We start from the raw sequence: 16,357 nt of genomic DNA, 5'->3' as shown, positions 1-16,357 counted from the left end.
AAGCGCTGCCCAATAAGAACAGATCTGAGGAGTTGGAAGCCATTTGGAAGAATTCTTGGAGCCGCCCTGTGAATTAGATGTGCACGCTTCTGCCTCTCCCACTGAAAGACACTTCCTGTTTCTCAATGCCAAGCTCTCTCCATGGCTGCTGGCAGTACCGTGTCTGTTCGTTAACAACCATCACCAAGCATCCCAGGCTCAGCCCCTCGGATTACAGACTGCACCTGCTGCCAATCAAAAATAGCCAGACCTTGATTCTGTACATTCCCCAGTTTCCATTTCTGCCCAGACACTGAGGTTTGTCGAGTGTAACAAGTAATGTGTCACTTTAATAAGAAGTTATGTTATAATACAGTTCTCCTAATTATACTGCAGTAATCATCACATTCAGGTATCACATTTAAAAATCTAAAATAGAGTTTGTGATTCAGTTTCAGCTTTAGTGTCAAAAGTCTCTCCTGAGATGCTTTTACAACTTGAAGGGATATCATCAAAGGTATCAAATCTATGCTTACCCTTGGGAAAAACATACATTTTAAATTTGACAAATATCTCCCTTACTTATAGAAGCAACTTGATACCCTTGATACCCAGCTAACTTTTGCCTAAATTCATCCTATCAGTTTCATGCCTTAAGGCCATCTATTTCTAATAAATATCCAATAAAATGAAAAACAGAAATCCTGAATTATAACAGTCTTTTGCTAGCTGTCTATCTAATTGCAATTACCAGGGTGATGCTGAGCTGCAATATATTCTGAAGGGGTCCAGAATATGCCACTGTAGCCTAAAAATTATTTTGAGCTGAAGGCATCTGAGTTCCTGAAATCTTATCTGCCCAAAAGCAGCTCCTCTCAAAAGAGCTCAATTGTCATAAATCCCCTCCCAAAAAGTAAGCAAGGAAGACTGACTTTTACCCCCAGAGATAAGTCTCCATATCATACCTAAACAGACATTGTCACAGAACTATCATGTCACCCACCTATTCTCTAAGGGCCCATTTATCTTTTCAAAAAGTTATTCATAGTCCTATAGGTGCCCGCTCCCCCATCCCCTACTCTTACAAGGAGGCACTTGTTTTCCTATAAGTTTCCCCTCCCCTTCTCCTATTAAGATGGTATATAAGCCACAAATTCTAACCACCCCTTTAAGTCACATTTTTTCTGTAAGTAAACCTGTCTTTTCTCTTGCTAATCTGTCTTTTGTCAGTTTACTTTGCAGGCTCCAAATTCATTAACCTAAGAGGGCAGAAAAAGTTTTTGCTCCCTCACAATTTAAATCAATGAAATACAATGAATTATGAGCATTTATGGGAACAATGCTAATGTTCTTAACTACAGTCTAAACAATTACACAATTAACATTTAACAATTCCTTTTTAACTTTTCTTCTTCCCTCACTTTTCTTTAAACTTCCTCTTAAAATCTTTCTTGTTTCTACTCTTAGACTGTTTTAAAGTATTATCATCCTAAGTATAATTTAGCAAAAATAATTTGTTTTACCTTACTACTTCTGGTAAATCAGAACATATAATTAAGTATTAGAAATGCTACTCATTTTCTGCCAGTTTCTAAAAAAACCTCTCAAGTACAATCTAGCTAAAACAACCTATGATTTCAGTAACCAGAGAACTGGAACCTTTCTGAAATACACAGAATTAAAACACACACAGTCACTTTGTATAAAACAATGACATCCTCCTTCCCCACCAGAGTTTATTGTTTTAAAACTGATCTGATGATGAGAAAAATAAAATGACACAACAAGATAATTAGTCTTACCTGGTACAGAGATATATACTCTCTATCAAGATATGGGAACTAAACCATAGGCACAACCTCTCCCTCCAGAGAGAGCTCTTCTGCTCAGTGGCCCCAAGCTCTCCCTTGCCACTGGGTCCTCTGAAGTTCACCTCAATTAGCTAACTTCCCAAGGCTTGCAAAGCACTGGAATGCTGGTGGCCCACAATTAAGACAGACTTTCCACATAGCAGCCTTGGGTGCTGTGACACTCATCTCGCTGTGCAGAAAGGCAGTGCGTGCAATGTGCCCACTACTTTGAAAAATCACAATCCACGGTCCATGCAGGTGGGATCGCCAAACCTTGATTGGCTGTATCTGAAGAAAGATTGTCAAAAGATACCTATTCTGTTAAAATATACAAAAACTTTACAAGCTTGCCAACAACCTATGATTATCCTCCTTTGCAGGCTCAGCTGACCATGTCTTTGCTTGCAAACCTCAGAGATGGTTCTGCACTGGCTATAAAACATCCAAATTTGACTGGCCTCACTCCCTTTCCAGTCCCGTGTCCTATCACTATACCTCAAACCAGCTACAAACTCCTGGCAGCAACCAAGACTCATCCTTCTGCTCGAAACATCCTTCCTCTGCTTTCAGAGCTAACTATTCCTCTTCCTGCAAGACTCAGCTCAAATGACCCCTCTTCCAGGAAACAAATCGTTTTTCCCAACGGGCACCCACAGCACAGTGTCATGGTTCCCGATGTTGACATGTCTCTGTCCCAGCTCCACCATGGGCCCATGGGGGGGTGCAGATTCTGATGCCTCCAAGTATAATTCAGCATTACACTTCCAGTCAGAAGACAGTAGGCACATAGGTTTAGTAAATGCATGTGTACACAGATGAACAAAACAGTGAATGAGTAAACACATGAACGCATGAGCTAATGAATGGTCTTTCTAGTTGTTGCCTGGAGAGAGGAGAAGGTCTTCTGTTTAATTCTCAGCAATATTGTGCCCTGGCTGATTCCCAAAGACCATCCCACGCACTTCACTTCCTTCCAGCTACTCTTCACTCCCACATGCTCACATCCCTTCTCGACAGCTTCAGATACAACTTTACCCCAATATCTGACCACCTCACAGGCTCCTGCTCTTTATTCCATAGCTGCCCTTGCATAGTCTATGTCATAACCTACTCGCTCTTACTTCTAGAAAGACTCCCAACTAGACCTTAAGTCCCCAGGGCCCAATTCTTCTGTCCTCGTGATCTCAGAGCCTAACACAGCACCTGACCAACAGCAGGCACTCAATGCACATGATGGATAAACGAATGGTTGAATGAAGAGAGAGGGGACCATTTTCACACTTTGTTTTTACTTTTTTTCTTTTGGCCAAATCATCTGATTTTTCCAGGTACGCTATGATCGAGAGATGATGAGGGAAAAATAGAGAATCACATATAGTCAAATCAATGTTTGAATAAAAACCTGTATGATTCCACAGACTTTTCTGTATTAATATTTACAGACCCTTCACCACCATCTCATTGTCTCTCGGTGTCTGCTGTGAACAGCAGAATAGTTTAACAAGTTTTGAAATTGGATAAGGTTGAACAAATCACAAAACTCATAAAAGTTACTGGTGACAGTGTCCATTATCTGCCAGGCCCTACACCAAGATCTTTCACATATACTGTTTTAATCTTCAGAAACACTCGAAAGGGTTGCATTTAGATACTGGAGGCTGACAGAGGTTAAATAACTTGCCCCAAAGTCACTTTACTAGTAAGTTATGGCACCGAGGTTTACACCCAGTCTGTTCAAACAGCAGGCTTCTTGACCAAAACTTTAAAAATTCTAGGCCTTACTTCTTAAGATTAGAATAATGGCGCAGACACAATTTCAAAAGTCTGTGCCTTCATCTTCACCATCACCAGCTGCTAAAATAGCATTCACTGTTATTACGTATTTTGTTGAATTCTTGTTAGCCACCGAATCACTAAAGAGCACAGAAGTCCCCAGGAGAAATCAATGCAGCCTTGGGAGGTGCCCCCAACTGTGGCAGCAACTGCTCCGGGCTCTTGATCCAAATGGGGGCCTCTGGCTGCTGACACATTTAGGGGCACCAGAAATTCTCCAACATGTTTTCAAGACAACAAGAACTAGGGAAAGGCAAGGCCACAGGGAAAGGGGTCTGACCACAGCAGGGTACAATCTTCCCATAGGGCAACCTGTCAGCATGTATTAAGTCATAAAAATGTGCATATCCTTAGACAAAGCAAGTCCACAGGTAAGAATTTATCCAAAGGAAATAAATGAATAGTGCCCAGAGGCATATAAATAAGAACTAAAGATTAAACAACAGCAGAATGATCAACTTATCCAAGATGCAGACATATGACAGCAGATAATGCAATCATTAAAAACAGTGATGCACCTGTATTTACTGCTCTGCTAAAATGGCCACAAAATATTGTACATGTAAAAAGTAGATTATAAAATATATAATCTGACTTTTTTTCCAAAAACTGTACATGTACTTTTAGAAGTCTGTAAGAATATATATCAAAATGTTAACAATGGTAATCGAAGTGGCACAATTATGTGCTTGATTAGAAAGTCAAAGAGAACTTTGCCTATCTTCTTTTTTTCTTTTTAATTTTTTTCCAAAATGCTCATTTCATCACTGGTAAAATAATGAAATAACAAATTATTTTTAATTAAATCAATCCCTTAAAAATGTCACAGAACTGGTGTCAATCAGGACAGATCCTTTTTCCGAAAGCCTTCCTTTTGATACCTTCAAACTCTTCAAATTGTGCATAGCTAAAAGCCTGGAGTAAATTCATAGGCGGATTCAGCAGCAAGATATTTCCCACTGTATCTTCTGTTTTCACTTCTCTATAAATGATATATATTCTTGGACTTAGAGGAAAGCTGACATTGAAGGTATGGTTTCTAGAATTTAAGCTCAGGTCCTGTAACAAATAAAAAGAATAAGGACTGTGCATAAAACACCATTAGCAGAGCATGGAATAGTTTTTACTATAATATACAAAGTACACAAGATGAGTCATTGATGGATGAGGCAATATTTTCTACCAATCCCCATTACAAAGGTGGATTTCAAAAGACAAGGTCCAAAAGTGGCAGATATTTTTAAAGACATGGCAAAAGTAACTTCTAGATAAGGCGAGAAAATTCTAGAATGACAATGTTGCTCCACGTACCTAGACCCTCAGTAAATATTCCTTGATTTGAAAATAAACAGCAGGCAAACATTCTTCATTTTCCTTTCGATGGGTAGAGATAATTTAAATCTAGTAAGCATTCAAGTAAACACCTAAAAAAAGAAACTATTTAAAATATACTACCGGGGGAGGATATAGCTCAGTGGTAGAGCGCCTGCCTACCACTGAATAAGGCCCTGGGTTCAATCCCCAGTACCTCCATTAAAAAAATAAATAAACCTAATTACCTTCCCCTCCCCCTCAAAAAAAATCTTTATTCTAAAATATCCTACAAACCTGGGTTTATAAAAAGTGTGTCTGGTGGTCTAAGTATGAGAAAAATACAATCCGTGTTTATGGAGGAAGAGGTAGCACTCCAAAAATCTATCTGTAAGCAGAAGTATGAAATTCAGAACACATTTTCCATCAAAAAATGAATAATGATAATTAACCCCCAGCCTGGTCCACGAAGATTTAGTCGCCCGTGAGAACTATTCATCCCACACCTGTGTTCTAGGTGAACAGCACTAGTGGTCTAGTGGTCTAAGTGAAGAGTCTGACCATGTCAGGGGACTAAGACTGGCAGCTCTCTTTCTCTCAGAGCTGAAGGCTCTCTGCTGAGTCCCTCTCCACAGAGACACTCCAGCTAAGGGATGCCACCCCCAGGTCATTCCATCTTCCTGGGGGCAGCCCATGTCCAAATGACCAGTCAATGGGGGGATGGGGCAGGGGATGTTAAAGGCCCTGCCCTCATACCTCAAGGTAAGGTAACTCTGCAGGACCATCCCAGCTCTGGAGCACTTTATCACCGCATCACAGTTTAACTCCTCCCTCTGCCCAATCCTGCTTCCCCTCCCTCCCCTACTAGTAATGATGCCAAGAGCACATCCAGTAAACCTCTGGCAGGTAAATCTTTGTCTCAAAGACTATTTTCAGAATCTCAGACAAGTGGCTAACACTAAGCTCACATATAAGTCAGGCACTATTTATATATATATATATACATATACATATATATATATATATACATATACGTATATATATATACATATATATATCACATATATATATTTGAAATAATACAAAATAGACAGATAGGTATCTTACTATATATGGATGGATAGATACTATAACCCCATTTTAAATATGCAGAAACTGAGTCTCAGAGAAACCAAATCACTTGCCCAAGATCATACGGCAAATAACTTGAGAAGCCAGGTCTCCCAAATGCAAGGCCAATCACTAGGTAAATCAGCGATTTATAACACCTGCTACAAAGAACTGTTGAATGAAGGAAGGTAAATTCAGTACCCCAGGGTCCTGGTGGCAGTCAGGAATGAGTGGAGTGATCAACCATGGTCATCCATAAATCAGGAATTTATAAAAGGACTTGGGATCCAGGCCCATTAAAAAGTAGATACCATGACCAAAGGGTCATATATTTTTAGGACTCAAGCAAAAAAGTGGTGACCTAATGGAACCAAGATTCCAGAATAAACTACACAGTTATAATCCACTGCACGATTACTAGATCCTAAAAATAATGACAGGCAGATCTCGTTCATCTACAATCAAAATGTTGCAATATGTGCAGACAGATGTTTACTACGTAGGAAGAGGACGGCACTTCATCTTTTACTCCAATCCCCGCAAAAAGCTTCATAAACCGGTATCTTAAAATGCATTAATACATTTCTTATTGGGGGTACAAAGCCCTTACAAATAACATTCAACTTACCCAAGACGCACAACTGCAACCAGTTCAACTTCTTCAACTACTACCATGCCATGGCTTCCCCAAGCTTTCCCTAACTAGCAATCTTTTTTTATAGAATCAGTAGTTATTTATAACTACTGACTAATAGTGAACAACTAGGAACTAATATTACCCTGTCCTGGAGTCCATGCTGCCCAAGAACCACAAGACGTAAAATCATTCTATAAACTCCGAATGACTACAAACAAATACTATTAACTTAGGTAAAGTCATTAAGTTTGCATGCTCAGAAATGCAGATCACAACTGACTTGAATAGTGAAAACAAACCATTTAAAAGTTTAATAGAATGTAGATTTATTGTATCTTTGGAATAACTTTATGATTCTTAATTTCATCATTAAGAATCTAATGTAACAGCTAAATAAGAAACTGAAATATACTTTGGAATGCTATACTAGTTAAGTAAATGTCATTTGTAAATTTAAAAATAATTGGGCCTTATCAGTTGAGTCTGAGAGTTTGCACATATCCATTGCCCCTTCCTTCAAAAAGTCACCAATACGTGGAGGGTATAGCTCAGTGGTAAAGTATGCCTGGGTTCAATCCCCAGCACCTACATTAAAAAAAAACAAATAAATAAATAAGTCCAATTACCTTCCTCCCCACCAAAAAACAGGAAAAAATAATTTACCAATGCCACCTCTCCCAACCCTACATTATAAAGCACAGCTTTAAACAGCAAAAAAAAAAAAAAAAAAAAAAAAAAAAGCATTTATTTCCTCATTTATCCAATTTCACACACAGGAGGCCTCAGCACCCATGTTCATGTTATCGTCAACTGCAAGTGAGAGAGTCTTCAAGTTAAAGTGAATCATTCACTGAGACGTCACACCATGTCAGAACCAAGAATCTGGCATCATAAAATTCAGCTCACTGCTCTAATATGTTAAGTTTGTACCTTCTCTAACTGTGATTATGGCAATGTTTGGCTTATTTCTTCCTCTCCCTTCCACCACCATTCATTTAATAAAACAAGCTCCAAATCAGAAATACATAGCTTCACAGATATATACAGAACTGTTAAACATACCTGAGTTTGCCACTTCAGAGGAGAGCAGTAATAGGTGACACCATAATTATAGTTTAATGTTTACAAACCAGGAAATACGACCAGCCTAAGAAAAACATTTCCTCACACCACCTTAAAGTGGTCCAATCTTTTGGAGAAAGAAGAAAAGGCTACCTGAAGCGTCCACATAGACCAAAAATAGTAGGGTAAGCCAAAACCACCACCGGGGATGCACGCTCCATGAGAACCAGGACGTCCTCTCTCTTGATTGCCACCTTATTCTTTAATACTTAACACAGTACTTGTAACACTGCAAACACCTAATATCTTTTGAATGAGTGAATGATAGCTAGCATTCACTGATGACTTACTTTCCTTGAGAAAGTTTACAAGCTTGTTACATTTTTATCAAGGACTGGGGACGGGTTAGGGAAGGGACACTCTGAGACTCAGGACAACCCTATGAGAGTGCCAATACAATCAGTATAATTCTTTTTTCCAATTTTACAGGTGAGGGAACTGAGGCTCAGAAAAGCTATCCTTCCCAAGATGACAAAGTTTCTGGATGGCTGAGCCAGGAGTCTGTCTTCTTTCTCCTTTGCCAAATCAATACCAAAATGAAGTTTAGTGCGAGGAAAACAGAACATGGAGAAGGCAGTCTGGCCAAAAGTTGTATTTTCAAGAATTTACAAACAGGGTAAGTCTGTTCCTGGAAGAAATTTTTTTTTAAAAAAGCCTTCCTATTTCAAAATTGCAGAGACACAGCTAATGGGGTCTAAGGTGCTTTTTCTAATAGGCTACCCTTCAATCTCCTATGTTCAGAGCACTGTGGGGTTCTTCTAAATGGAGGCAACCTGTTTTAAAAGTGAAAGATCTACATAAAGAATGGCTTCAAAAGCTGAAACCTTCAAGTTAAAAGCCACATATAAAGAACCTAATCGCCCTTCATTAACATATACCTATATTCCCTGCCCAGAAAAACTGCTTGACCAGAGGAATTCGAAGAACTGTCCAAGTACAAAAGAGTGTTTGCCCAGCACCCTATAACTGAAACCATGCCTCTGCAATGACAACGGCAATCCTGTCACATCTCCAGCATTCCCTAAGTATCCCCTCAAAAGGTGCATTCAGGCACCATCTAAGATTATTGGGCTTCCCTCTAAAAATGTGAAGCAGAATTAAATAGAGGATGATTTTTTTTTTAAACTCCAGGCTGAGAACGGAAGTCAAGTTCAGATTCTCTTCCTTCCTCAAGCGAGCAAGAGAATTAAAGAGCACCCGCCTCCCCGCGACACACACCCACACACACACACCCACACACCCTACGATAGAAAAATGTCTCGGGGCCTCTTCACCTGTGGTAATCCACACAACAAGCCTCGATTTGCTGGGATTTGAGGCTCTTCTTCACTCGGGAGGGGGGGAAGGCGGGTGGGTAAGGGGAACACAAGGAAGCATGAACTGGTGCCTAAGTTTTCAATCGGATCATTCTTCTCAACTTGGGCAGCTCTTTCCTTCCTTCTTCCCTTCCTTCCTCCCTCCAGCCAGAGGCACACACTCGGCTTTCCCTGCGCGGGCACGACGGCCAGGGCCCGAGGGGAGCGCTGCCGCAGCCGGGCACCCGGGCGCCCCTCGGAGTCTGGGGCGCAGGCTGCCCGGGGCGTGCGACCGTTGAGCCTTGCGAACACCGAGCCTGGGCCGCCGATCGATCGCCGCCGCCGCCGCCGGACGTGGGGACCAGGAAGGGGCAGCCGCGGCGGGGCGGAGGGGCGGGGTGAGCACTTCCTGACTCTCGCATTGTCCACGCATCGCCCGCGCCACCCAGGGCCCCGCCACCGCGCCGTCCCCGTCGGGGAGGAAGTTGGCGCTCGCCCCGCCGGCCCCGTCTTACCGTTCTTGGCGTCGCCCGCGGCTGCAGCCCCCGCGGCGGCCGCGGCGTTGGCAGCGCAGGGCCCCGCGCCTCCCGCGCCTGCCGCGCCCCCGGTGCTCGGTGCTCCAGCCGCCGCCGCTCCGCAGCCGACCGCCGCCGCCAGGGCCCCCCCGGCCGCCGCGCCCGCCGCGCCCGCCGCTGCCAGGGCCCCGGCTCCATTTTCCTGCTCGTCCCCGCTGCTGTTGGCGCGCTTGTTTTTGCGGCCGCCTTTACTGTTTTTGGGGTTGGGCATCTCGCGAGCGTCCAGGTGCCCCGCGTAGGCGAAGGCGGCTCCCCGCGGCGCGGCGCCGGCTCGGGGAGGCAGAGAACGGAGGGCGCGAGCCGGCGGCTCCTCCGGCGCCCGTCTAGCCGCGCGGCCAGCGCCGCGCCATCCCGGCCGCCGCGCCCTGCCCGGCTTCCTGGAGCCGGCGCGCGGCCACCCGAGGCTCGCAGCCGCGCGGGCGCCGCGGGCTCGGGGCGCGAGCGAGACGCTCCCGAGCCGGAGGGAAAAGGCGGGTCTCCGGCTTGTTTTGATTCGGCTTCGCTGACACGCTCTGGCCCCGCCCCCGCCCGTGACGACACTGGGGATTCGGCCTGGCCGCGCCCACCAGGTGACCTCACGGTGGCTGGGCCCGCCCGCATGACGTCACGCCCCGTGCTGAGCGGGCGCCTTCGAGTGACGTCATCCAGGACCTCTGTGGCACCCGGGGTCTGCGGACCGCCCATCCTGAAATGGCCCAGAACGCCAATCCTGTGGCGTCCGAAGTTACTGGGTGGCCTCCTGACCTCCATGTAATTAAGCCTTAGAACAGTACGGTACGGGAAAAATAGGCAGGTGACCAGAACAGGAATGGAAAACAAAGGATTTCGGATTAATCATCCTTTGAAAGGTTTTGCCATTCAGGAACAATCATAGATTCAGTAATTAAAGAAATAGGGTCGAGTTTCTAGATGAGAAAGAACAGCAGAGTCCCTGAATGGAAGGCCGTCCCTGTCTAGTGGCAAAACTGCTCATTCCAACAGGATCCACATTCCAGGGATGTAACTAAACGTTACCTGTGACCAAGAAGCAGGCCCTGCCTGGAGGGGAGGCGGGGGTTGGGGGGAGCCAATCCTGGTGGATAAGATTGAATTGTCCTGCAAGACAGGTGGCCACTGTTGTGAGCAGGTGGAGATTAGAAGGTGACACCTGTGGGTATGGAGGTTCTTTAAAAAACTAAAAGTAGAGTTACCATATGATCCAGAAATCCCACTCCTGGGTATATATCCGGGAAAGAGGAAAACTGATTCAAAAAGATACATGCATCCCAGTGTTCACAGCAGCACTATTTACAATAGCCAAGACATAGAAGCAAGCTAAATGTCCATCAACAGATGATTGGATAAAGAAGATGTGGGGGTGTGTGTGTGTGTGTGTGTGTGTGTGTGTGTGTGTGTGTGTGTGTGAATATTACTCAGCCATAAAAAAAATGAAAATACCATTTGCAGCAACATAGATGGGCCTAGAGATTATCATACTAAGTCAAAGAAAGACAAATATATGGTATCACTCATATGTGGAATCTAAAAAAATGAGACAAATGAATTTATTTACAAAACAGAAACAGACTCACAGACATAGAAAAAAAATTTTTGGTTACCAAATGGGAAGGGAGGGAGGGATAAATTAGGAGTTTAGGATTAACAGACACAGACTACTATATATAAAACAGAAAAACAAGGTCCTACTGTATAGTACTGGGGACTCTATTCAATATCTTGTAATAACCTATTTTAAAAAAGGAAGAGAAAGTGACACCTGTGATAAGACAATGACTTGAGGGGCAGGGGACCCTGGGAAGGGTTTCACATGGCCTCTTTTTCTGCAATTTTTTTCTGCCTCTTGGAACACTAGCTCCTTCCCTCCCTCTGGTCCCAGCTCAAAGAGATCACTTCCTTCAGTGTGATATACCTAAAACACCTCCCCAGAAGAGCTATCAGAAGATACCTATCAGCCCTGTTTATTTTCCTCATCCATCTCTAATTATGCTGTCAATGTATACGTTTACCTATGTCCTGTCTATCTCCTTCTCATATGAAAGTGCCATAGGAAGGAGACTTTATCTGTCTTAGGCACCTCAGGGACCAGCTAGCATGTATTTGTTGAACGTATACATTTTTTCCCGTGAACTATGGAGGGAAAACTATGTTAGCAATTTGCAATTCTCCTCTCCTATGCAGTGTGGTCTTTAATTAATCCAAGCTCACCAGAAAGGCTTCTTGGCTGTGTTCTGAAGCATAAAGGGATAGACAGGGACGTACCCTCCCTGTGCTCATCTAATGGGGAGATTCTGATTGAGGAGTCTGGGCATTTGTAGCAGAGTCCATAGCGAAGCCTGGAGCTGCAGGGAAGAGCGCCAGATACCCAGAAGCAATGGCTAGTTGGACTTTTCAGTAGAAAAGTGATGAACCTTTTAATTCCTTAATTTTTATTAGTGGAAAGTGACACTTCAGAGTGTCGTATTCATAGTTATACTAGATATTTTGTGCCTATATTTTCCTATTTCTCCCCCAGCCCAACTCCCCTAAGCACTTGGGAATGCCAGGATCATCTGTCTTTCTAACTAACTGTGCAGAGTCTAGCATAAAGCCTGACCCACAATTAGTCTTCAATAATATTTCATTCAATGGAGGATGCCTAAAGCACTCTTCTGGCTACATTTTTCTGAACTTTAAAGTTTCAGCTAAATCATCAATTCTCCAGGAAGTCTTTGACAAGCCAAAGCTAGATTCATCTCCATGTGCTCCCTGTTCCCTGCCCACCACAAGAGCTTGGCCACGCAGTATTGAAATTGCCTGTTTACTTGTCTCTTCTCTGAGCCCCTACTAGACTATAAGCTCTGTGATGGCAGAAACTGTCTGTCTTAGTTGTCATTGTATCCTTGGTGCCTAACACAGCCCATGGTATACAGTAGGTATTTAATAAATGCACAAAAAATACATACATAAATAAATGGACAAATGCTTTGAAGGTAGATGCAGCAGGATTTGGTGACCACTTGTACATGAGGGATGAAGGAAAGTTAGGTCAAGAAATTCTGAAAACTGGAGGAAATGATAATGGTAGTTAATGGAGCCTTCAGGGGGACGGCGGTGGAGCTGTGGAGGAAGATAGTGAGTTTATGTGGGCCACTGGACTTAGATTAATTTCATTACTGATATCCCTCACTAGAGGTGGCTGAAGGTGACTTTTGGTGACTTTGACTTTGGCCTTATTTTTTTTCTTTAAATATTTTGGTGGTTTTTTTTTTTTTAAGTGGTGAGGATGAAGATGCTTTAGATTAAAGTACAGGAAAATTGAGATAATTATCTTCTGAAATAAGCGCATTGCCGTCATGCCATATTGGATCAGAGTAATCGTGCCTGTACCCTGCAGACAGACATTCACACCAGCTGCCTCCCACCTCTACATAACTGAGACTTCAGAATTGGAAACTTTCCCACGAAAATATCATAATTGGCTCAAAGCACAGACACCCAGCCAGTTGCTGTTCTTGCTCATTGTGTGAGCCGCCTCCTTCTCATTCAAACTGAAACAAAATGAAAAGGAGGAAGGAGAAGCTGGGCCACTTCTTCCATGCGCAACCTTGCTAGTCTATTTTTAGCCTTAGTCAAATTTGACACACAAGCAATGGTTCTGAAAGTATTGCTACTGAAAAAAAAAATGTACTAAAATCAAGATGTTGAAAACAAAAATTTAGGTAAGGTTAAAGGATTCCATTTTCTACTTCCATACGATATGTGAAATTTCACAGGAATCCTGCTTTTCTAGGCCTTTTCTCTTTTTCCTTTTTCCCACCATTTCTGAAAGAGAGAGAAAGGGGGAGGGGGAAAGAAGGAAGAAAGAAAGAAAGAAAAAAGAGAGAAAGAGATAACCAGCCTAAAGAGCAAAAGATGGCAGAGGTGACAAAGAGCCCTCCCCTCAGATACTTCCAGAAGAAACATGAAGAGCTTGAGGCCACCGAGGCAGTCACTGTGTATCCACACTTGGCTTCTCTTTCTTTAATTTTCCTGCCAACTCATGTATTCCAAAATAAACTTCAAAAAATTGTACCTCTACCCAAGGTTCCTTTCCCTGAAACTTCATCACCCACCCCATCAGCCAAGTCTTTGCAAAATTAAATAAAACACAGCAACAAATCAAGGTCATCAAAAGTCAACAATTTATACCCTTGAGAAAGGGGACAAGCTAATCTTAAGGGCTAAACCAGAATAAGTGGTCATTGTTTCAGTGTTCTGTTTGGTTTTTTGTTGAAATTTGTGCCTGTCTTCTGAATTCTTAGGGTGAACTAATTTATTTGAGCCAGAGTTAGCCTGATCTGCTAAAGTCACCTCAAGTAAATTGCCTTTGAACAATGAATATTATCTTTCTGCACCAGTTTCTTCCTCTGGAAATAGCTTCTCCTCTGCCCACAGGTTTACTTTGTGGAGTAATGATAACTGTGATTACAAAGAACTTTGACAAAAATGGAATACTAATGCAAATAATAATATGGATTATTAAGTACCACAGATCTGCTCTCCCATTAGACCATTCCCAGCTATCAATATTAGTATTTTTTTCAAATACATACCCTCAAAATCTCTTTACAGGCCTTTAATGTGACTTTTATATTACTTCCATAATTTACAAAGGCAGTCGTATGAAAGATCAGAGTATTGTTCTCAGCAACCCCTGAACTTGCTGCTTACTTTACTTCTGTGCCTTCTTTGCTCGTACTATTGTCCCAACTCAGCATCAACACTGTCCTGGATGCCAATAACCTAAACAGGATGCTCCTTTTAAGAAACAGATCAGGTCTAATCTTTTCCAAGACAGACTTCCCTGGACTCACACCACCCCATATTCTCTCTTTTACTTTCCACCTTCATGGGCTCACCACCTGGCTCCACCAATGTTTTGCAAACTGTGGGTCATATTCTCTTGACAGATTATGAAATTAATTCAGAGGGTTTCTATCAGGATTTTTTGAAAACTGGGACAGAATAGAAAATATCAGAATGCACTGCATATAGAAATTAAGTATAATTTTGTAAAATATATGTATGTATATATGGGTGTGCATATATATATATATATATATATATATATATTTGTTATGCTGAGTCATGATGTAAAGTCTATTTCTCATTGTGAGTGCAAACCAAACCAAAACAAAACACACACACACACACGCACGCACACACAAAACCCCTCTGAAAGCCACTTGCTTTACCATATCATGAAATATTTAATTTTATATAGGCTGTCTTTCCATGATCTTCTTACCACAGGGAGAGCATTTTCTCTCTCCAAGTATATTTTACATTCTCCGAAGACAGACACCATATCTTTCATCTTTCTAATTTTTTCAATGAACCTACCATCAAGAGTTTCCATACACATGCAAAGCAAACCAGACTCAAAGACCTGAAATTCTAATGGGGGGTGGGGGTGGGGGGTGAAGTGACACAAGAACCAACACATATGAAACAAAAAAAAATCAATCAACTACTAACCTGAACGTAAAGGAAACAAAAAAGATACGTAGGTTGTATTTTGTTTTGTTTTGTTACCTTTTGTTTTGGAGGGGGAGTGGTCCCCTCAGGAGATAGAGGGGTTAGCAGAGGCTAGAATTGTCAAAGAAGGCTCCATGGGAAAGCCTTGAAGATCAGCCTTTTAAAAAGGCAGGAAAGCAAGGACAAGTGTGGAGCATACAAAGGGGAGAGGGAAAGCGGTGGACTCTGGTGTTTATTGGGTAGAGATGGAAAACAATCAGATCACGATGGGCCCAGCACAGCAGTGGACGCACGGCTGGTTATAGTCCAGACCTTGGTGACTGGCAAGAAAGCTAGAACTCACCCTCCCTCTCTCCTTTCCTTGCTTTCCTTTTCCCCAACAGTACTGAATTACTAAACTACATTATTTTTAAATTTTTAGTACTATATGTTATATTTTAACATTTATTTACTTTGTTTACTGTCTTTTCTCACTAGAACGTAGATTTCAAGAGGGTGAGGATTTCTCTGTTGAATCCTCATTACCTGAAACAGTACCTAGCATATGGTAAGTGTTCAGTACACACTCGTGGAATAAAAGAACGTATAGAAGAACACCTAAAAGGAATAGTCCAAACCAGACCTCAAGGGGAGGGGGAAAAAAAGAGCCTTCTAAAACCACATTATTATGTTCTTGGTAGACATAACATCCTTCCCCTGCAGCTAGCATGTTTAAACCAAAGGGGTGGCTCTATTTGAGGCTAGCTTTGTATAACAAGGAGTCATATAATAGCAATATCTTCTTCAGCAATCGCAGTGACCATGCAATGCTCAATTTCTACACCTTGTATTTCTCCCCTGGAAGTAGCACTGAAAATTCAAAGATTTTTATCACCTAGATTTCGTCTTCAGGATCCTCTATGTGTCTTCCCAGTTACGTCAGTATTTTTCAGTGCTGCTGCTCTAAAGCAGGATTTCACCACACACTGCTTTAGTCTTTCCTTCGGCTGTCTGCAAGGTTTGACTTAGATAATATACAGTGTTGATCTTCTCTAAATACCTCTTTCAATACTGCACGAGTTATCTATTGCTGCCCACCAAATTACTCCACAATTTAGCAGCTCAGAACAACAAACAAGTATTATCTCCCAGTTTCTAGGTCAGGAATAT

General features: G+C 42.4%; 1 protein-coding gene across 2 annotated transcripts in view; it reads right to left on the bottom strand.

Annotated features, from left to right (window-relative positions):
* The window catches only part of HECA (hdc homolog, cell cycle regulator), a 38,324-nt gene extending 28,110 nt beyond the window's left edge, over nucleotides 1-10,214 (bottom strand). The window contains exon 1 of one of the 2 annotated variants that reach the window (XR_004322024.1): nucleotides 9,653-10,214. Coding sequence is in view for 1 of the 2 variants with exons in the window: in XM_032485036.1 (XP_032340927.1) it covers nucleotides 9,653-9,923 (271 nt within the window). In the remaining variant the exon portion in view is untranslated. The remainder of the gene's footprint in view (nucleotides 1-9,652) is intronic. The other variant, XM_032485036.1, reaches the window with a different exon arrangement.
* Between the last annotated feature and the right edge of the window lie 6,143 nt (nucleotides 10,215-16,357).

Source organism: Camelus ferus, chromosome 8 (assembly GCF_009834535.1).
Source record: "Camelus ferus isolate YT-003-E chromosome 8, BCGSAC_Cfer_1.0, whole genome shotgun sequence".
NCBI classification, from domain to species: Eukaryota; Metazoa; Chordata; class Mammalia; order Artiodactyla; family Camelidae; genus Camelus; species Camelus ferus.
The sequence above is the reverse complement of the archived record's forward strand: the minus strand, read 5'-3'. Positions and strand labels throughout refer to the sequence as shown.